Source organism: Temnothorax curvispinosus, unplaced genomic scaffold (genome assembly GCF_003070985.1).
Source record: "Temnothorax curvispinosus isolate PA1 unplaced genomic scaffold, ASM307098v1 QBEX01000049.1, whole genome shotgun sequence".
NCBI classification, from domain to species: Eukaryota; Metazoa; Arthropoda; class Insecta; order Hymenoptera; family Formicidae; genus Temnothorax; species Temnothorax curvispinosus.
Genome location: NW_020209829.1, coordinates 38 through 22,256, shown reverse-complemented (window position 1 = coordinate 22,256; position 22,219 = coordinate 38). Strand labels below are relative to the sequence as shown.

Genomic DNA, 22,219 nt, shown 5'->3' with positions numbered 1-22,219 from the left:
TAAACGGGTCTAAAAAGATAAAAATAAGGGCTGTTTATTGTGGTGGAAAAAAACACCAATCTCATATTTATTATTCTATGGTTGTAACGTGGTGTTAAAGGGGCACTTATCTTATGATATTTTGTACACCGTATTGTTCTTCGTTAAGAAATAAAGAAGGCAGGTGACAAGTTGTCACCAAAGAAAAAGAAGTGATATTTTGTACAATAAAGACGGAAACTGACTGAAGGAAGTAAAGATGAGGTGGGACAAAGTATGTAAATGAATGTACATTATCAGTTATTAACTATTGTTAAATAAAAAATATGTGATTTTGTAAACGATATAAATGTTACGGGCAATTTGATAAATTGGGCATTATGCATAATGGCCGGGCATTATGCATAATTCCCAATTTGTTCGGCCAATATGATTAATAGAGAAGAATTAATCAAATTGCCCGATCATTATGCATATTTCCCAATGCTCATTTTGATAAATCATCTTATTTGAGTTGATTTTTCCGGCAATCTTAAGCCCCTTGCACAAAGTCAGAAGTGTAACATAATTTGAAATAATTTGTTAAAGCAGAGAATAGTTGGTATATGAAAAGTACACATAAATATTTACTTTTCATATATCAACTATTCTCTGCTTTAACAAATTATTTATGTTACAGATATTAAGTGTTGAAGTTAACGAAACAGAAATAAAATTGTTAAAGCAGAGAATAACAACTTCTATAAAGCAGGGCATACACCAGCATACACACGTGTGTGTGCCCAGCTTTAACGAAAATCACAACTTCTATAAAGCAGGGCATACACACGTGTGTGTGTGTGCCTTGCTTTAACGAAAATTACAACTTCTATAAAGTAGGGCATATACACGTGTGTGTGTGTGTGTGTGCCTTGCTTTAACGAAAACACAACTTCTATAAAGCAGGGCATACACACGTGTATGTGTGCTCTGCTTTAACGAAAATCACAACTTCTATAAAGCAGGGCATACACACGTGTGTATGTGCCCTGCTTTAACGAAAATCATTAAACAGTTACATCGTGCAGAATAACCAAGCATCTCGATTCAAGCAGTTAGGTCTCACGCTGGGAGTTTCATTAGTTTAATTATGCGTGGGAAGCACACACACACACACACACACACACACACTGGGCATTATGCATAATGACCGGTCAGTTTGATTAATTTGAACATTTTTGCTTTTATTATTCAAATGTCCCGAAAGAAGCGGGCATTATGCATAATGCCCGGCCATTACGCATAATGACTGGATCAATCAAATTGCCCGTAACATAAACACGATATATGTGTATATCACATGTGTAAATATAAATGTATAATGTAAATGAATATATGAATAAAATATGAACGAACTGTAAATGTGTGATATTCATAACTGATCAGTAAAATGGAGCAGTGTAATTTGATATTTTTCATTATTAACGATAGTGATCTGTTGACATCGCTGTCAGACAAATAATAAGCTCCAATTTTGTTCTTACTTTAAATGAAATTCTGACCAGAGTTGTGCAAGGTCATTCAAAGATAAATTAAAGAAAATCAAGCTTGTATATATCAAAACAATGTGGAATGGTCAAGAGCCAAAGATCTGTTCAGAGATTACTAATTAATTAGATTGTTACGAACCGTTGACAAAGTTCATTGTAATTAAAAGCTGTACCATTTTCTCACGCGTAAATTACTTGGTATATAGATATTATATATCTTTGTTTTTTAGATTTATTCAGGCAAAGATTGTGAATCTTGAATACATGGTGCGGAAAAATCGAGTATGGTATTCGAGGTATTCGGAAGATGTGCAGCAACAAGCGAGAAATGTCCAAATTGCGGACAACATACAAACACATCTTTTTCAAGGCTCGTGAAAGATAGCTGTGGCCACGCAAAGTGTCGAATGTGCCTGCTATACGAAGAGCATGGATGTAAAATATGCCAAAGTAAACACTGTTCAAAGAAAAGATGTTGAGAATTATTTCAGTAAATAACTTTCGAGTTTTGCTCTTATTACATTTCTCTTCAATCGGAATTTATATGATTTGAGTAATTTTTTCCTCTTGTAATAATAATTTTATTAATGCAGAAGAGCCACGTATCGCGAACGGAGATTTAAATGATGCACGAAAATCACCCACTGAAGAGATTATGTTGCCGTTGGAACTGGTCATCAACAAGGATTCCAAGTCCAAGGAAAATCGTCCAGATTCAAACTCTGCCAAATGCGGATCGTCGAATCGTTATGAGAATGTCACTTTTGACAACAACGAAGAAGCCTACGAATCTGTAACAAATGACTCAAATACTAATGACGATTCCAGCGAAGTGTACATTCCAAAAATAGAGTCTTACAATGTTGCGTTGAACATTGAAAACCACTTGAGAAATGACAGTGATCGTGACTCGAAGAATCCACAGAATCTACTTGTAAAAAATGTAGATATCAATCTTATAATTTTTTTAGTATACTTATAGTTATGTTACATATTTTATTACTATATTGATACGAAGATTTTCTAAATTATTAATTAACTACTAGTTAATTTCCAGTGCTATACATAGAAATTAAAAATTGGATTGGAAAATTATTAGTAAAACAAAATAGCAATTGTTTGCTACGCAAGCCAATTGAGTGTATTTCTGTCTTTTTTACAGAACAGTCAGGCAAAAGCAAAAGTCAATGAGGAGGTCGTGGAAAAGAACAAAAATGTCAAATCTCGTAACCGTAGTCACATAACGATAGTGCCGGGCACTCCGGAAAAGTACAAGTGCAATGCGTGCGGTAAGATCTTCCGCAACAAGAAGGGCAAATGCTATCACGATGCCTGTGTAACAGGCATCAGGCCCTATCAGTGTACCCTTTGCGACAAGAGTTTCGTCAAACGTTCTCACTTTGAATATCATGAGAGGGTTCACAGGGGATATAAGCCATACAAGTGCAAACTCTGTGAGAAGGCTTTCCCTCAGCAGAACAAGCTCAATAGACATATGTTTTCTCACAGCAGTAAGTGCGCTTTAGAATTATCTAATTGACGTATACTATACAACATGATTCACGTATCGTGATTATTGAACTATTATCTTGAATAATCATTTTTTTTTATTATTTTAAATATTTGTTTAATTTGTGGGGGCGAACACAAGGATAGAAAGAAATTTTATTTAAGTAATTTTTTTTTTTTTTTTACAAAATTACCTATTTTTTGTGTATAAATTCTTGTAAATTATTATAGCTTTTGTGAGGAATAAGATCATCCAATATGATCCTGAGATATTGTTAAGTGTGGGAAAATTTTAGAAAATATGACCTCACTACTAAATAAAATTTCTATTTTAAAACTATAGTTATTCAAGGTAATATTTCAGGTGATAATAATACGCGAACCGCTCTATGTATTTGTATATAACTGTAATTATATATCCTAGAGGAGAAACAGTTTGTGTGTTCCGAATGCAATAAGCGGTATAGCAAGAAGGATGATTTGAAGAATCACTTAAACGTACACAACGCGATGGCTATATTTAAGTGCAAGTCCTGTGACAAGTCTTTTCGCGTATTAACTAATCTGAAACGCCACATGCAGACGCATACGAGTAAGTATTAAAAAGATCTTTCCTTTTTTCGTGAATTCTATGCAAAAGTTGTGTTTAAACGGAAATTTTGTTTTTGAAATCTACGTTAAGATTATTTATCATATCTTTTTCATTTTCGAAAGAGTCCATGAATAATAACGAATGAATTATTACTGCAGGCGAACGGCCGCACAGGTGCGACCAGTGCGACAAGAGCTTCAAAGACAGATCTTTGTTAATACGGCACAAACGGACTCATGGGAAAGAAAGGCCGTTTTCTTGCGCTCACTGTAACAAAGTTTTCCTATCAAAGAGCGAATTACGACGACACATAACTGTGCATTCAGGTGCGTCAAATACGCTGTTTTCACTCGATGACAAAGTCTCGAATTTGCAAGTTTTCGCTTGTTTCCTCCAGACGAGAAACCGTTCTCCTGCGAGTACTGCCAGACGCTGTTTAGACGTAAGGACAATCTGAATCGACATATCAGACACCATCATACAGAGGACTTCAGTTGCGAGGTAACGCCAGGCAAAACGCCAGTCGTTGAAGCGGACCGAGTCTGTTCGACGACGAAGGGTAGTCAGCAACGACAGAAACAGAAGTCGAGGAAGACGCAGGCGAAGAGCACCGGTAAAGTCACCGCGACATTCGTGAGCTCTCGCGATCAGATTAACTCACGGCTCGACTCCATGGGCAACATCACGCCTGTGATAAGAGCTACCAGTGAAGTGAGTAACGCGGTACCGGTGATCAACGGGCCTATCAATATCAGACGGCTCGAGGACAGGACCGACAAGAAAATGTTCACCTACACAGAGCCGATTCCGATCGCTGAGGCAGTCGTGCTTAACTGTCGGATTGAGGAGAAGTTGTATCCGCAAAGTGCCAGCAGCCACAATTGCTTTGTGCGTAGCTACCTTAAGGACAGGAACTCCAAGGTGAATTCGTATTCTAACAATAATCTAGCGTCGCAAGAAAATCACAGTTTTGCGGCGGCCACATCCTCGCAAACTGGGGCACTTCTTGCGAGAGCGACGGATCAGAAGGATTCCACGACTGATGTCTACAAGGAGAGACTCGGGAGATGCGAAGAGGAAGAAAGAAGCAATCAGAATAAAGACGAGAATGAAAAGGAGGATGAAAGGAATCGTGAAAAAAGGAATTTCAAGAATCATGAGGATCCAGGCACCGTTTCTTTGCGAGAATCTAATTGCGTCTCTACGATCAAGAAGCATACAACACGGCAATCGGAGGGATGTTCGAACGAAAATTCAGCGAACAGCAATTTGGATGCAACGAATCACACGACATTGCCAAAGGATTCTCAGAACAGCTGCGCGAAGAAACAAAGCGACATGCACTGGAGGCGCAGAATCGCGGAGACGCTGAAGCCTTGCTGATCTCACGTAAATCGACTCCTTCGAATGCTATGATCAGAACTGGAGCAAGTTCGACGGCAATATGAGGTGTGCGGTAAACTAGCGAGAAAACATACAGAACTTATAGTAAATCTTTTTCTCTTATAACAAATTCTTTATAACGAAATTATGACTGAAACAAGATATCATCCTTTTCAATTTTTTAAATATAAATTATATTGACTTAAATCGTTGCGATATTTATAGATACGGTTTATAATCTTTATAGGAATTGCAAATTGTATAAGACTGATTATGAAATATTGTGATTATGTAGCGCTTGATATAATTATTGAAAATTGAGAGAAATAAAATATCTGAAATTCCATATAGAAAATATGGATGCAATTAAAAATAATGTAACAACAATTTATTGGCCATCCTCTTTCTTGTTAATTCTTAAAGTCAGTTTACATTATAAATAGAAGCAAATTTAGCATATTGTTTACATAATTATTAGTGATGGTTTATTTACAATAATTAAATTACTTTCACAATAATTGCACCGTGAATTAAATTATCTCTGCATCTCTCAGCCTTATATTTAATTAATTAGAAAAAAAGAACATGCTAATTATTGGCGCGCATCGTTAATTTAACAAGATTTATTCTTGTCTCTTAGCACTAATTCTTATTGATATCGAACGTTGATGGGAAGATTTTATAGAATGAGAATTTGCAAGATAAAAAAACTTTTGACGAAGATAAATTTGTAACTATATACGCAAATGAATATTAATAATACCTTTAAATGTATACGCTATAAACTCGTCCCTTTTGCAATTGCAGTTTTCTTCGTTACTTTTTTTTATTTATTTAAGTCCTTATATATAAAAATATAACAGTACAAAAAGTTACTAATGATCCAATGAAAATTCGAGGGTGTCGAATACCGCGTTTTTGGTTTTGTAAAACAAATATTAAAGACATAAATGTCTATTTTACAAAATCGTTGATTTAGGAAATTTAAATAAAGTTAGAGGGACGGAATAATTTGAGTAAACTGAAGAATTCGTGGATCTAAGGATCTATTCGTAGTCCTCTTCTTCGGGTCTGACTTGGACTTGAGGAAACCGTCTGAGAACTTGGTGGTGCTGCTGCTGCTGCTGCTGCGGCCGTCTGTGCTGAAGAGGAATGTTGACTTCTTCGGGGCTGCGGAATACCTGATTCACCGGGAAACGAAACTGCGGAAGTCCTGTAGGCTGTGGACGGGCCGACGTGGGAATGCTGTTCAAACTTGGCTGTGGATTCACAAGGATCTGTACAAGACCTAACCATTAACGTGTCAATACGGTTGATCGAAAGAAGATCGTACGTAAATTTATCTCGCACTCGGCACGAATAAGTAGAAGCGGCAAACAAAATAAAATGATCTTTTTATGTAATGCCGAAAAGCTCGAATTGAAAAATAGAATTACAGAATCCCAAGTCTCAAAGGGTTCTTTAAAAAATTTGAAAATTTCGAAACATTTATAAATTTAAAATTAGACTTTGTGCGCTCTATTAAAGTGCAGTATTTTAGAGATTCCTCAGTAGGAACACGATGAGGTCTGTTAAAATCTGAGATTCTAAAATTACTGAGACATTGCAACTTCTAATTATGATCATAGGAGTTAATCGTTAAGGATGATGATCACACCTGCGGAGAAGGACGACGCACCGGGGCAGGCGTAGGGGTGATCTGATAATCGCCGACCTCCCTTTCGTCCGTGTAAATGTCAGAGGGGTAATACCTCTCGCTGTATCTTATAGTAACATTAGGCTTGGTCTCGGCTTCTTGAAGATTCAAGGGCTTATACAAGTACTCATTGACGAAATGGTACTGCGAGCTCTTCTGGCAGCTGATGTCGCCGCTGGGTGGCATGCAGATTAAATGTACCTGATACGATGACAATAGTAAAATATATTTTAGTTTCGTTACACAAACAATCGCTGTGTAGGCGATATTTTTCTTCGTAAACCAAATTTAACTGTAAGATACCAATCGTTAAAAGATAGATATCGTTAACAGAATACTTCTGTTGGCCAGAATTAAAGATAAAGTCATACTAAAAAATTAAATAGAGAAGGATGTAACTGGTTATACTTCACCTGGTGGAAAGTGAAGCCCTCGGGACAGATCCACGAGTGCTTGGCGTTGTCTTGACAATAGTGGAAGACCTCGCAGTTGAGGTCCTCGTCAGCATAGTAGCCGGTCTGCTTGTTAACGCAATCGAATCTGCTTTGGGGTAGAAGAAGGCTGAGACGATCGGGCTCTTCCTTCTCCTCCTCGAGTTCCTCCTGAGTGGGTCCATTGGGACCAAACTGAGACGGCCCGCCCCGACCGGAAGAGCGCGATGAAGAACCAACGCGGATGGCTTGAGTGTAATCACGGTCTATCGGCGCTGCCGTTGGCTTGCGATATAACTGTAATATGTGCATACATAATGTTACGTTCATGTGTATAAGTACGCGCGTAGATAAATGTCTTGCTTTAATTTACTTAATTTTTCCCTAAAAACTTAATTTTTATAGATAATTTTTTTTTAATTATAATAATTATTTTATTAGATATATTTTTCATTAATTATCTATTAATCATATATATATTAAAATATTTACATGTTTTTAAATGTAATTTCTCAAAACTGACCGGTTGTTGATTGGCGTTCCTGTAGATTGGCGTCGGCGACGGCGTGGGCGTCACCGCGTTATCCTCGTAACTGTTATCACGGAATCCTTGGGCCGCACTTAAGCCGGGCGAGTAAAGTGGTCCTAAGCTACTTGGCTTGCCGGGAAACGAAACAGCTCTGGTTTCTAAATCGTAAGAATTCTGCGCCGCGATGGCGGAACTGAGCAATCCTAGAAGCACCCAATACATCCTGCAAAAACATAGGAAATAAATGTAATTCAGCGCACGGAGAAAATGTCTCGTTTGTCTAATTATTTAATTGTAACTAATTAAACTAATTATTAAGAGAGGTCAATGATTTTAACTTTATATTAAATTTTCTAAATTATTATTTTATATTTATATTTTATACACTTTTTCAGTTATGATTTTTTTAGTGATTATATCCGTGAAATTAATCATCTTGTAGTTTCTGAAAACGTGATGCAAAAAAACTTCCTTATCCCTTGCGTTATAATATATAATGTGATTATTCTGATTTATAGCGTGAAGCGACGAATTTCGTGCGCCAATTTGAATCAGAATGACAGATTAAAGGACGTCGTCCACGTTACCGCTTTCGATTTCACGGTCTTTTGATACAAATGGCTGCATTTTGAGGATATCAATGGCCAAGATCACTTTCTCTCGCCTGGTACACGTGCGTGCTTGCGTACGTGCGTACGAATTTAATAGACGTCGATTTGCGAGAAAGTACGGCAGTACGTGGCTGCGATTTCTCAAATAAATGTTCTTTTGCCTTTGTAATGGCACTGCTATATGATTACAATCCAACTCGATCTCCCAGTTTAAAACTACCTGGGTCATTGTCCAAGAGAGTGCTTTCCGCCAAGTTTTTCCTTTCATATAAATCATCCCCGACAATCTAACAATCAAGAGACACGATAGCATTTCGATATCAAGCATATAAAAAAAGAAAGACATTACTGAATGATTATCCACGTCTAAAGTTGCTAAAAAGAAATTAGATAAAATCAAATATGTAAAAGGAGAAAAACATTACGAAATAATTTATCTGGAATATTTATGTCTAAACTTAATTGTTAAAAAATAAAATATAATAAAAAATATTAATATAAATAAAATGCTTAAAGAATTAAAATGTGTATTAAAAAATCTAGTGGCACTTTTCTTATGCAATGTCTTATGCATACTTTCGGTTGCGACCAATCCGATTAAAATCGGTGTGACATCATAAATCTAAACGCTATAATTTTTTGCGGAAAAGGAATGTGATATAATTTAGCTCTCGTAGTCGCAATTTTAGTCTCGTGTATACATGTACGCAACGTAGAACAATTTTATCCGTCAACACACTCGCAACACTCGATCATGAGTATAATATTGGCACTTGTGAATAGGTGTGCATCGATATGCATATGCATGCAGTAATTTTTCCAAAATAATGTTCCACAGCTAATTGTTTGACAAATGTTTCTTATAATATTTCTTAGAAACCTATATTCTGATTTTCAACCATAAAAATGTAGGGCACAAAGTCCCACTCTACCCTTTAATTCGGGAAATATTTCTAAAATGCTGAAACGACGCTTAAAGAATTTTCAGATAATAGAATCCAGGTAATGGCATTCTTTTTACTTGTGCACGCGACTATAGATATAAACAATTACCTACTCGATTAATCCTGCATGTCTATTTTCGAACATTTTAACAGTTTCATTTTTTTACTCTTTTATTTACGGTAATTTCGAATGCCTTTTATGTATTTGACATACATTTTTTTACCTTTCTCTTTAAACTTTTGAAAAACACACCACGAAGTGTATAAACATATATGAAATTTAAGAAGCTAAACTGGAATACTTGAAGACGTGAGAGAAATGTAAAGATATATGTATGACTAAGAAGAAAGGAAAATTTTCCAAAAATTGAAGAAGTTGACAGATCGAGGAATTTACTGACAAACAGACCAGGTAAGAGAATCTAAAAACTTGTTGAACGCTAAACGTTCAATGACGCAAACAAAAATTCACGATATCATTTATTATCGTCTCTCGTTTTCTTGTCACTTAGCCCGAGCGCCAAAGCAATTAGAAACTAGCTTTCCAGGTGGCATGTATGCCACATGCCGCGCGTTCGAGAATTATTATGGAAAGCACTTGAGCCCGTTGAGCACGTCATCGTCATGACCGAAATGGCTTTAACCGATCGTGAAACCTCCGTCCGAGTTTTGCACACATAGAAAGTAACACGCTTTCCTCACGCTTGCTCCTCGCAAGATCGATTCTCTCGCGCTGCTCCTATTCACAAACCTCTGCACCACCGATCACGCCGCGCCGGCGGCCGTCGAGCGAGTTTCCTTTCGCCTTGAAATCGCTTTCGGATGGTGTATAATTTTCTTTTTTGTACAAATACACATCATCTAGTTTACATGAAATGTAAATTGAATCCGGCCCACGTTTTCTTATTTCAGAAAATAATTAATTTCATGGAATTAATTAATGTGATTACCGCAACGTCCGCACTGCAAGGAAAACAGATAAAAGAAGAATTGCTAATATTTATTTCTATTAGTGCTGATTGCTAGTGCTAGTGCAAATTAATTTATTTTTCAAATATCCGGATATTCAAGAGAAAAATAAAGGAATAATCCAAATATACGAAATTATCTTAGATAATTCGGACAGTCCGGATATTAAACGAAAATAAAATAGCTAACGTCACGCGCGTGTTTCTTCAACGACAAATTTAAGATTAAATTCAAAATTTATTGTAACATCCATTTCAAGAATCGCGATCTCGAAAATATACTTCGAAAATAATAAAAGTAAAATAAAAGTTGCGTTCACATGATACATATTGTGCGGATGAAACCACGTTTCTGTGTTTCCCATTGTCACAGAAACAATAATTTCACGGGGAGCTAAGTTGTAAGCGTATCGAAAGGGCAATATTAGTTACATAAGAAATATAGGTCAAAGGTAAGTCACCATTTTCCACGTAATAAGACACCTTGCGTAACGCGATTTTTCTGCGGACTCGTCGTTCGCTTCGTCTGCAGATTTAAGATTAATGTCACACGATGAATAGGTTGCAAATCGTCATTACGCAGCTAAATCATACGAACTAATTAGACTTGTTGACGAAACAAGCAACATTTTGACTTCTTAAATCGTATAAATTACAAGGTATCCTATTAAATATATTAAAAAGTATTAATTATATATATTTAAAGAGATTTATACATTATCAATGTGATTATCATCTTCTCGTGACAACATCATGTTACTTCAGATTTCATAATTTAATTTTCATAGTAATTTGTAGTTTTTTCTGTAAATGATACAGATTATGTAACTTGAATGTTATGCGAACAAGTGAAATAATCTGAATTACGTTTGCAACTTGCAGATTTGTTTCAAGTAAATATTTCTAATTTTTAAATGTACCGGATTAAAAGACATTTCCTTCTTCATGATTATTATAATAAGTGCAATTCATATATACTTAAAGATAATTATAATTACCTTTAAGTATATGAATTACACTTATACATATTAAAAGAAATGTTACATTATTTTAGCACTCCTTGATAAAACTTCGATGCTTTCGTTCAGAAAAATTTTATTATACTACCGCTCGAAAATTGCGTTTCGCTTCTTAGAAGTGGCTTGTACATTAATGTGTGAGTGTATGCGTGTGTCGTATTTAATGAAAATCCTGTACCGGTCTTTTTCCAGGCATGTTCCCCAGATTAAAATCCGAGCAAAGTGAAAGTGAGAGGAGTTGTGTGCAAAAATGGCATGTAACGCGTTCAACGAAGCACACGAGACATAATATTGCATCGAAGTTCAGTTCACATCTCCATAAACGACACAATGCTCGGATTGATTACGAAACAGATATAAATTTTTTTCTACGATTGATCAAGGTCATGGTCATCTCTAGTAGACGTGATTAAATTAAACTTTTTCTTGTTGACTACGTATTCCCTTTATTAATAAATATCAATCCTGAAGATGTGGAGAACATGAGAAATTGTAAGATTAATTGAAACAAAGTCCATTTTGCATGATTTTATTCCGGTCTCTTAATACCATCCTACTATATTTTTAACAAAAAATATGTATAAATAAAATTATTCAAATATAAGACGTATATCAAAACTTCCGGTCTTAATTTCATTAAGAATTTCATCATTTTTTAATAACGGAATTTGACACAGTAAACATACGCTATATTTGCGTCATTTGTAATATTTACAGTGCATTAATGCGCGTGCCTTACCGTAGTTTCGTATGTATCTTTTATATTTACCTAATTTAAATATACGTATACGAAATATATAGATTTCTCCTCAAAATCCAATTGTCACGTTTTAACGACCGAGGGGGGCATTAATTCCAGCTAATCGTTTTTGCTTGTTCGATCGGTTTCTCCAATTTCGTCATTAGGAAAATCTCGAAAACTTTCTCCACCAAGCAGATCGCACGAATGATTATATTACTATTGATATAATCTCCGGCAATGCTGCAATGATGCGTAGTAATCTTTTTAACAAAGTCTCCGCATGACATGTGTAATAAGTGTGCATGTGTATCACGCGTGTACACCAGAAGGGCGTTCTCCTCGCGCCGCGGGGGCAACCGCAGACTTCCCGCCTGCCGCGCAAAGAAAGCAATATATTGCATAATGGAAAAAGAGATAGTTGTCCGGTAACTATCAAAGGCGGCTGTATAGTGTAATACGCATAACTCGACCGGTTGGCTTAAGGAAATTTCAAATAGCTGCCGCCGGGCAACATTTTTTTGCATAATTCCTCGCTAAATGCGACCCGCCAATCAATTCGCTTCTCATCGGCATTAATCTTGTCCCTTCATCAGATAATAACGATTACATGCCGTGATGTCACTTTAAATTGATATTAACAAAATCTGTTGAATTTTTATTTTGAAAAATTAACCGATTTTATTAATACCAATTTTAAGTGACATCACGGTATGTAAATTGTAATTTGATAATTAATCCGATTTTTCATAAAGAAATCGTAATGATTGTAATGAAGAGATGAGATAATAGTACACCTGTCGGTAATCAAAACTCGATCTTATTAAGGATCGATTGTTTAGTTTTGAAAACATATTATAATTTAATAATTCTGAATTAATATTAATATTATTTTAATTTAAAAATAAGATAGATTTGAGTACTTTGACATTTACAATGGATAAGGTAAGACTTATCGTATATTGGATATCGATATTATTAACATGAACGTAATGGTATTTTAAACAAAACATCATTTCTTATCTCAGACATTATGTGCGTTTAATTTTTAATTCGATATCATTTGCATGCGATCTTTACATCAGCGCGAGCTATGAAAAGAAGCTTTTCTCGCTGCATTTCAATTAAGCCGATCTGTGCGAATGTGCGAGAGAAAAATAGAAAATATAAGTGAATTCGAACGTGCGCATTGGCGTGTTACAGAAATACTTTCTCTAAGGTAGCAACATTGTTTCATGTCGAGGGACCTCAGGAACCCGCCAACCCCAAGTATTTTATAAAATTAACTCAGTCACGCACGGTGAAACAGGAATTATGACACGTGCCTATAGCGAGCAACCAACGAGAACCGGTTGGGCGCACCGCGAAATCATTTGGTTGCGAGATAAGGAAGTCGAGCCATTTAAATCGTATTTATCTCGATAGCGCAGTCGTTAACCCTAGCATACCGATCGCATTCTTAGGCGTTAATCAAGTGTTAAATTTCATGGAATTTTTCAAGTTTGAAAAATTTCCAAACGGAAGAACACCTCATTATTCTAAATAGTTCGAGTGTGAATTAAAAATTAACATATAGACGGAACTTATTGATATTTTACTATCGAAATTGTATTCTACTAAAAATTATATTCTAATTTTAATATTTCAATTAAATATCTTTAAAGGAAAAAGTAAAAGAATTTCACCTCTAAAAACTGAATATAAAGATAATTATATTAAATAACAATTTAATATTATAGAATACAATATTTTACACTTGTAAAATTATAAAAGTAGGAGGGTTTAAATTCCAAAAACATCGCGAGTATTTTTCAAAAATATTAATTATTATAATTTTATTTAAAATTTAGTTATTATTTTTGTCTAGAATCTGATTAATTTCTAGTAGAATAACCGAAAAGAAAATTATATTATGTCAATAATGATAGTCAATAATTTAACTTTCTTTATTTTTTTTTAATATAAGGGATTTTGTGAATGAAAAAGATTCGAAAGCAAGAATTTAAATTTTTAACTATTAAATTTTTATCTCTATGTTAAATTTTAATATTACAAGTAAATATTCATATAAAATGGTGTTCAAACTATTAAAAAAATAGTTATTAATTCTTTAAATATAATAATATAAAATATAACATATAATATAAATTTTTTAAATATAATAAAAATAATAATTACAAAATAATTACTTGTAATTACAATAAATTCAGTAAATGTAAAAATAATTAAATATAAACAGATATAAGACACGAACTTTTTTTACGTGTTATATTTTAATATATTAATCATTAAAAAAATCTAACAGAAATAATTTTAAATAAATATGAATCTGTGTATAAGTAATATATGCATCGAAAACTATCACGTTCATTTTCATATCTTTGCAATTATATTCTAGTAATTGCAATTTACGTTAACACACGATCTGTTTCATCGGGAAAATTTACAAAAGTATTACCTTAACTATTATAACGAATTTAAAAAACTGATATTAATGGTGTAAAAGAGTATAACTACTATTATACATCAGTATTGTTGACGAAAGAATTAAGAGTCCCAATTCTTTCGAGTATCTTTGCTAAAAACAAGTAGCGATCGACACAATATGATGATGTATGGCTAAAGTCCTTCGGTCCCTCGAAATACATTTCATCGGCGCGTTGAAGTTTCACTGATTTATAGGGCCCACTTACCTGTCACTGACGAAAATACTAGGACAGGTCGATAAGACGGGCAAATACTGCGAGAGATCAACAACACACGCGTGCTTTATCTCGGCCAGCCGGCATGTCACTCTCTTATATAGCGTATTCCGCTGAAAGTTGCCTCCACCAGATGAAGTGGATTCGGTCCTCTTCAAGGTAGTGGGAGACTCCTCACGTCTGCATCATCGCGCTCCTTCTGCAGGATGCACCTGTTCGGAAATCCTTCGTCAAAGTTGATCTTATTATAATGAGCTTATTATTATAATCGCGCCTGTTTCTCCGCTTGTCGATTAATGGTATTTGATTATGTCAGAGGTCAGTGAATTTTAATAACGGCGGTAAAGAATTGTTGGTAAAAAATTAGCCTTACGTGTAAAATCAAGTAACTGCATTTTATTCTTAAACTCAATAAGAGTATAAGTAATCACAAGAACACGTAGTTAACTAATGCCTTAAGTTTAACTTAATAATCGATTTCAGACCTTAACAAATATTTTGTTTTGATATTAAGTTGTATAAAATATAAAACATAAATTCTAAAAAATTAAACAATAAAAAGATCTCTTGTAATTAATAAAAAATGTGAGGGAAGCTTACTTATAGATGTAGTACCACGCAAAACATTCTCTTATAAATCTTCTAATTTTGAAGGCTCATTTTTAACCGGGAATGTTGGGAGTATTGAGTTATTACATATGGTATTAAAATCCTAACAAAAACTATAGTATGCTGCTGAAATAATTAAAAGAAATAAAATATTTCTTAATCATTATTAGTTTAAAAGAAATCGGATTACAAAAGCTTATACTTAAGCGAATCTCATATTCTCCTGCATCATCGAAAATAAAGACTTTTGCAAATCGTTCCTTATCTCTTACGTTTCAAATTAAAACGAAAGAAAGTAAAACCAGGTGCACCCACGTGTGAAACTCATGATATTGAAAATTTTACAGCGCAATTTCCGAAGAAAGCACATAATTGTAGATCGCAATTGTTGTGAGGAAGTAAGATGTACTCTCCCGATACATCTCACGGTGTACAGAATCAAGATCGCATCTTGATTAAATGCGAGACGCGATAGAATGGGAATGCATAATTTAGCATGAAACTCCATTAATCTGATCTGTCGATCACGCCGGAAGATCAGTTGGCGGATCCGTTGGCAGAAAGCGAATCACGCCCTTTCCTGTGTCTTTTCTTTCCTTCACTTTCCACTATTCAACTATCCAACTATAAATAAACGGATAAAAAAGCTTACTGCTTTGGAGCATCTTTTGTTATACGCTCCATCAGAAAAACGGTTCATTAGAATATGCAATAGAATATGCAATTAATATACCTAGTAGAATCAAGGATGTCGGGTGGACATATTTTCTAAAAGCTTCGAATGCTCGAATGGATAAAAATGCACATTCTCTTTGAAAATAGCATATTATGCGTAGTAAAATAAAGTCGTAAAAAATAATACGGGTATAAAAAACGTACATTAAAACTCGAAATATATTGTCCAAATAGAAAAAAACATATTAAGATATAAATAATTTTGAAATTTTTTAAACTTTTACTTTAGTTTGTGAATTTATATTTACAGAGTTCACATTATCTTGACACATTTATTTCAATTTTTAGTTATATAATTCTTTCATACATAAATTATTGCAATTAAAACATTGATATTATTATTCACATTATTTTCTCTTTGCGTTTTTTTTTATTTCTATGAAAAGGACGATAAAAATCGGAAAAGTCATCTTTATTAAAAACGGTGAAACTTCGAGGCAAGATTCACAATCTCTCTTTTCTTCCTATATTTGCGAAATAATCGTCAGTGGAAGTTACTTTTTTATTTTTAAAGTCCCGTGTTTTTCGTTCTTCGAATAACTTTTTTAGAAGATAAAAGTTTCCAAAAACAAGCAACGTTTCTAATTGATAAATTTTGAATAAGAAATTTGACGATTTAATTTAAAGTTAATGATTTACCTACTTCTTCCTCTTTCGTAATTATATAGGCATTCAGTTTATAATAATATCTCATTTTTATAAACAAAGCATATTTATAATATTTATCTAATATTACACACATTATATTTATTTTTCTGTTTTTTATCGAAATGTTTCGCTTTTGCAAATGCGACTAATTGCTTGACTAGATGACGCCGGGTGACTCAATTCAGTTTATAATAATATCTCATTTTTATAAACAAAGCATATTTATAATATTTATCTGATATTACACACATTATATTTATTTTTCTGTCTTTTATCGAAATGTTTCGTTTGCAAATGCGACTAATTGCTTGACTAGATGACGCCGGGTGACTCAATCTGTCTCATAGATGAGAAATATCTCCGGAAGTGCATAAAATGCGAAAATAAATTTGTTACTAAATAAGGTTCACTAAACTCTCTCTTTCTCTTGCAAAGTAACAGCCACATTTGAACCAAATTCCAGCGGAATCATAAATCAATAGGCAAGTCGAATATCAACAATTAATGAGAAATGAGGACAATCTGATATCAAAATACACGTAATGTATTAGCTATTTATATATACTTGGCGCTTAGATTACATTCTTATTCTCATTATATTCTTGCTCCTTTTTTGCAAAGAAAATATTAAAAATTTAAACAAGAATATTCAAGTTCCCTAATAGCACAAGTCATTGGTAAGACATTGATTAAACATTGGATAAGTTGAGGAGTACAATGTCCGATATAAAGCCAATGTTAGCTACAAATTAAATGCAAATGCATTGCACATCGTAATACCAAATACCAATAGCAGGCGAGAATTGTCATATTATAGTTTTTGCCGAGATGTATATACTCGATTATATGATCATCAGAGACTATATTTTACGCAATAAATTTAATATAACGATTGAAATCTTATGTCAAGAATATGAATACTTTTGTGACTTTAAGGATCGGCAGAAAAGAATATAGTCTACAATATTTTAAGGATACAGTAGATAAATTTATTAAAAAGATTTTTACCTATAGTTTTTGCAAAGAAATTATCCCACAAAATTGTATGCATCGAATAATAATGATATTCTACTTTTTATTTAAAATTTTATAACAATTGACCCAATATTATCTTTTTAGCACAAAGATATTGGTGAATAAGTAAAAAAATTATTTCTACTAATATTCTACTAATATACATTAATCTAATATTGAAACTCAATATTGACTATAAAATGTAAGGTATCTACTTTACAGGTGCGAACTAATGTTGCGGAACCAATTTGTAACCAATATTGTTCCAATAACCGCTACTAGGATTACTATGATCTGAGAAACACAAGTGAGAAATATTCACAGTGTACAATTATTCATAAATATAATATTCACTGTATATGATTGTTCTTAGTATTGACTATAAAATTTTTAGATTCTTCTCAACCAAATATATTGGCCATTAATAAAGACTAAATAATACGATAAAGTTCTTTAATATAATATTCAATACAAAATTCCCACTTTAATTATCATTCTTCAACAATTGTTTAAAACTCATTGCAATCTTTGCAAGTGATCGTATATATATAACACTTTAACGCACTTTGTATAGGTACTTCTGGTCTAATAAATTATCTAAATTGATTCTAATATGTCACGTTCTATTATAAGATTTGCATTTTTAAATGCAGATTTTAATATTCAAATACATATTACGAGATATTAGATCTCATATGTATATTGACAAACTTCGAATATATAAATATTGTTTAATTACTCTATATAGTATAATTGTTAGAAGTCACAAGAGTCATTAGAGTAGGATTCATACTGGATTATATAAAGAATCTCATTCACCTCATTAATCGTCAATGTACAGCCGAGGAAACCTAAGTAAAGGTCGAAAGTATTACTGTAACTATATAGGCTGCGAATATTGCACCGTACATTTACACTTGCCGGTTTGTACTGACCCGAATATCCTTATTTGGACCTTTTCGCAAACAAACCATTCTTTATTGATAGAAATATATTCAACAAGAAAAGGAACTCTCTAAAGAGTTCCTTCTCTCTGAACCAATGACTATTCACATTCACTGATACAGATTTAGAGAGAAGATATGATTAGCAGCGCCAATTAATTTAGCAACCAACATTACACTCTATTTATAACTCGAAACATATGAAATTGAAATATTTCAAAGAATTTTGAGGAAACTAAAATCTTTTAAATCTTTTTATAACATTTTTTAATTCCATGATAAATTTCTTGTACAACCATTTATATTATTCTCTTTTTTAACGCTGCTTTCATTCACTTCTTAATTCTGAAAATTAATTATTTGATTTAAGATTCTGCTGAATTAAGTTCTACTTAAAATTACGTAAAAAATAAAATTTTGGAATGTGTACTTTTTCTTTTCCAAAATTTAAATTCTAAAAAGCATTTTACCTTTAATTTCCCATAATCTTAAAAGGTATCAATATCTTGGCATTTTTTCCTATTGATTGAAACATCGTGTTCTGTAAGTGTAAAATCTTCTTATTAATCCTAGAATCGCACCGAGGACATTTTATTTTTCTGCAAAAAAATAAAATAACCAGATTTTCGCGTTTGTTATGTAAAATAAATCTTTTTTCTTCTGTATTGCCACGTAAAACTTGTCACTTAAAATCGACACACCTTCGTTCAACCGTTACGTCCTGATTAAAATTTCATACATCGGTTGGGCGACGTAACTTTCTCACCGCCCCGCCCGACAGGTTTTACTTCCGCCTTTGTAAAATACTGTAACATAATATCTTTGTTCCGCTTGTACAGATTCATTCCTCGGATTTGCTGTAAATGCATTAAAAATCTCATTAATACGGTGGTTTGGGAGGAGGAGATAGTCGGGCGGCAATTATATAAATATATACACAAAAATCTCGTATTTGAAAGAAATTAGAAATTATTAATATTACAATTTCTCATGAGAATTATCTAATAACGTTATATTTTTTCAATAATCCTTAATTTGTAAAATAAAGAAAAATATTAAAAAAATTCAGAGTAATGGTTTTTGATACTTAAAGAAGCAAGTATATAAAAAAATGCAAAGTTTTAAAAAATATTCCAATATTTTGAAAATAAACACAGATATACGCTAAGCAAAGATTTAGGTTTATAGAAAGTCTTGTAAAGTTCGTATAAATAATGATAATAATGGTACCTGATTTAATTTGCATGCACTTATTAATATATTATCACATTATTACATAATACCTACAGCACAAACGGGAATTAACTGTTTACTGAGATAATTCGTTATTATATGCACAGGCGCTACGATTTTATTATACATATTGGCAATTCGTCACTGTCGGTGAAAAGAACGACCTTCGGCTGACGAAAGAAAGTCCGATCCGCTTCCATAAAATTTCAATAAATCGGCCGCCAAACAGTGCGTTGAATTCAACGGGAAAATGAGATCGAAAGTCTCGTGGTTCTCCACCCACGGAGAAACTCACCACTGACACGCTTAGTTTAATTTACTTCGATGGTATCGACAATGGATGCCAATTATCGTGGAAGGAAAGTAATAACACTTTGTTTTTCCCCTTTCTTCTGACGGTCGCAAACATTGGAAATATAGATGAATTGACAACTTAGCACGATTTAAACCATTGGTCCATTAATTATGAATTTTGTCTTTATATATTGCCTTTAATACTTGAATTTTTTTTATTTTTTTATCTGCAAAGTTTATAAACCGTCTATATAAAGCACAGAACATTTACAATTTTATCAAAAAATGCTAGAAACTATTAATATAAATATTATTAAAAAATTAGTAATATATTATTAATTTAAAGTATTTATTTTATTTAAAGTATACTACACAATGTTATATAATAATATTATAATATATGTTACTCATATTTTCCCCATATGGTTGACAAAATAATTTCCTACTTTCATAATTTGCTTGAATATTTTAGACTTAAGCAAGAAGCATTAATAATACCTTTTATATAAACTACATAAATTAAGTTTAGACAATTCGGCAAAATGATCTATGAGGGGATGATGGTCAATAAAATCGAAATATCCGACATTACCATTCCGTTCAAAGACTGATTCCAATAGAGAAGTGGACATTCGGTGTTGCACGTTGCAGACGCGTAAAAGAAACACTTTCACCGAGCATTTGGGCCTGATGGAGAAAGTTTCTTCAATCTCCGTTACGTCTTTGTTAATCAGAAATTCGACTGAAAATCTAAAGGAATTAAAATCTGATCTTCAAGGTCAAACCAATAGCGCTGTCTTAAAAGGAGAACACTCGAACAGTTTTAAAAGAGAACAATTTAAAACAGCCAAGGGATAAATTAGAGAATTGTCTGTGGAATCCTGAAATTGAGGGAAGCGGGATTGTAAACCAGCCTCCTACAATGAAAAATAGGTTTCCAAGTAAATTAGCTTCTTTTGCTCGCACTATTCTTCTACAAAAAAAAATAAAAAAATCGAAGTTATGCTCCCAATAAGATTGTTTTATTTTTAAATTTTTATCAGGTAAATAAAATAGTTACCTTTGTCAATAAATTTTTAGCGAATAAGTTCTTTCTAGGAAGTGTAAGAAGTATATCCATTACGCAATCTCTATAGAGGAGGAGGAAGTTTAAATATATCAGAAAGATTTTGACTAAAAAAAATTACCATAGTTTTTAATCCGTCGACCGTCGTGGATTTTCTGTGGATCCTAGAGCAAATACCCAAGGCGGGGACTTGAGGAGAAACGTTATGAAGACGAAGGGTCCGTAGTAATTAAATTCCTCTTCTCTAAATCGAGAAGAAAATGGAAGAGGACATTGTCTGAAACAAGAACAGAGAAAGGGGCATTAAAATGTAGAATCGAAATCATGGTGGGATCGATTGGGTTTAGATCAATTCGGGAACGACATGTTAACTTGAATCAAGGCCAAGGTAAACCGAGAAGACACACCGGTAGTCTGGAGTCAACTTGTCAATGTAATCCTACTCCCTCTCTTCAAGTTCGTTATTCGACAAACAGTAATGAAGAAAGTTATTTAAACTGCTCCCTCTCTTCAAGTTCGTTATTCGATGAGGAAAAATGTCTTTGGCTGACGAACTTCTTGCCGATCTCGAGAAAAATGACGACGCGGATGTTTTTATGGAAGAGCCGGAGCCGACGTTTATCCCGGCTTCAGTTTCTAAAGTCATAGAAGAAGGGGTTAGTTTATTTTACAGTGTATATGGCAATTTATTTTTGTACATACAATGTTCTGTTCTACACAGCGCAATTTACATGTTTTACATTTCATGCTTATCTCTAATACGTTACATAAAATTAATTTGTCTTTTTTTGTGCAGAGATAAAGGTGTCCTCAATTCGAGAGTTAGCCAAGTTACGAGATTCGGAACAGCTGCAGCAAGTTATGTCACAAATTGAGAGGCACAGCAAAGTACCCAGGAAGTCAACCGATATCATAGGACCCGTAGAATCCGATCCGGAATATCAGTTGATAGTTGAAGCTAATGATATGGCAGTTAAAATTGACAATGAAATAGCTACTATACACAGATTTACCAGAGACAAGTATTCGAAAAGATTTCCAGAAT

The 22,219-nt window shown here is 33.5% G+C and overlaps 2 protein-coding genes across 7 annotated transcripts; one reads left to right on the top strand and one right to left on the bottom strand.

Moving 5' to 3' along the window:
• The first annotated feature begins 36 nt into the window (after positions 1-36).
• On the top strand, positions 37-5,318 carry LOC112451977 (zinc finger protein 260-like). 3 transcript variants are annotated; one of them, XM_025012143.1, is made up of 7 exons: positions 37-253; positions 1,739-1,958; positions 2,102-2,301; positions 2,671-3,019; positions 3,442-3,609; positions 3,768-3,935; positions 4,007-5,318. In XM_025012143.1, the coding sequence occupies exons 2-7, from the start codon at positions 1,793-1,795 to the stop codon at positions 4,990-4,992; spliced, it is 2,037 nt and encodes a 678-aa protein (XP_024867911.1). In that variant the 5' UTR covers positions 37-253; positions 1,739-1,792; the 3' UTR covers positions 4,993-5,318. The 3 variants fall into 3 exon arrangements, with proteins under 3 accessions (XP_024867911.1, XP_024867757.1, XP_024867833.1); XM_025011989.1 differs by having other exon boundaries at positions 2,102-2,451; XM_025012065.1 differs by lacking the exon at positions 37-253 and having other exon boundaries at positions 1,841-1,998; positions 2,102-2,451.
• A 200-nt stretch (positions 5,319-5,518) lies between these two features.
• LOC112452143 lies at positions 5,519-21,887 on the bottom strand. 4 transcript variants are annotated; one of them, XM_025012259.1, is made up of 10 exons: positions 21,582-21,887; positions 21,296-21,451; positions 20,701-20,858; positions 19,283-19,438; positions 19,052-19,180; positions 14,623-14,843; positions 7,643-7,871; positions 7,102-7,416; positions 6,650-6,889; positions 5,519-6,269 (listed from the first exon to the last, which is right to left on the bottom strand). In XM_025012259.1, exons 7-10 carry the CDS (start codon positions 7,868-7,870, stop codon positions 6,039-6,041), a joined length of 1,014 nt encoding a protein of 337 aa, XP_024868027.1. In that variant the 5' UTR covers position 7,871; positions 14,623-14,843; positions 19,052-19,180; positions 19,283-19,438; positions 20,701-20,858; positions 21,296-21,451; positions 21,582-21,887; the 3' UTR covers positions 5,519-6,038. The 4 variants fall into 4 exon arrangements, with proteins under 4 accessions (XP_024868027.1, XP_024868222.1, XP_024868094.1 ...); XM_025012454.1 differs by having other exon boundaries at positions 5,519-6,251; positions 20,701-21,451; XM_025012326.1 differs by having other exon boundaries at positions 19,052-19,122; positions 20,701-21,451.
• Between the last annotated feature and the right edge of the window lie 332 nt (positions 21,888-22,219).

Coding starts and splice junctions, on each gene's coding strand:
- LOC112451977 (XM_025011989.1), top strand. CDS start 1,793: ATGGTATTCGAGGTATTCGGAAGATGTGCAGCAACAAGCGAGAAATGT. Junction 3,610..3,767: donor CCACATGCAGACGCATACGA/GTAAGTATTAAA, acceptor TTATTACTGCAG/GCGAACGGCCGCACAGGTGC. Junction 3,936..4,006: donor ACACATAACTGTGCATTCAG/GTGCGTCAAATA, acceptor TGTTTCCTCCAG/ACGAGAAACCGTTCTCCTGC.
- LOC112452143 (XM_025012326.1), bottom strand. CDS start 7,870: ATGTATTGGGTGCTTCTAGGATTGCTCAGTTCCGCCATCGCGGCGCAG. Junction 7,417..7,642: donor GGAACGCCAATCAACAACCG/GTCAGTTTTGAG, acceptor CACATATTACAG/TTATATCGCAAGCCAACGGC. Junction 6,890..7,101: donor AGGGCTTCACTTTCCACCAG/GTGAAGTATAAC, acceptor TCATCGTATCAG/GTACATTTAATCTGCATGCC.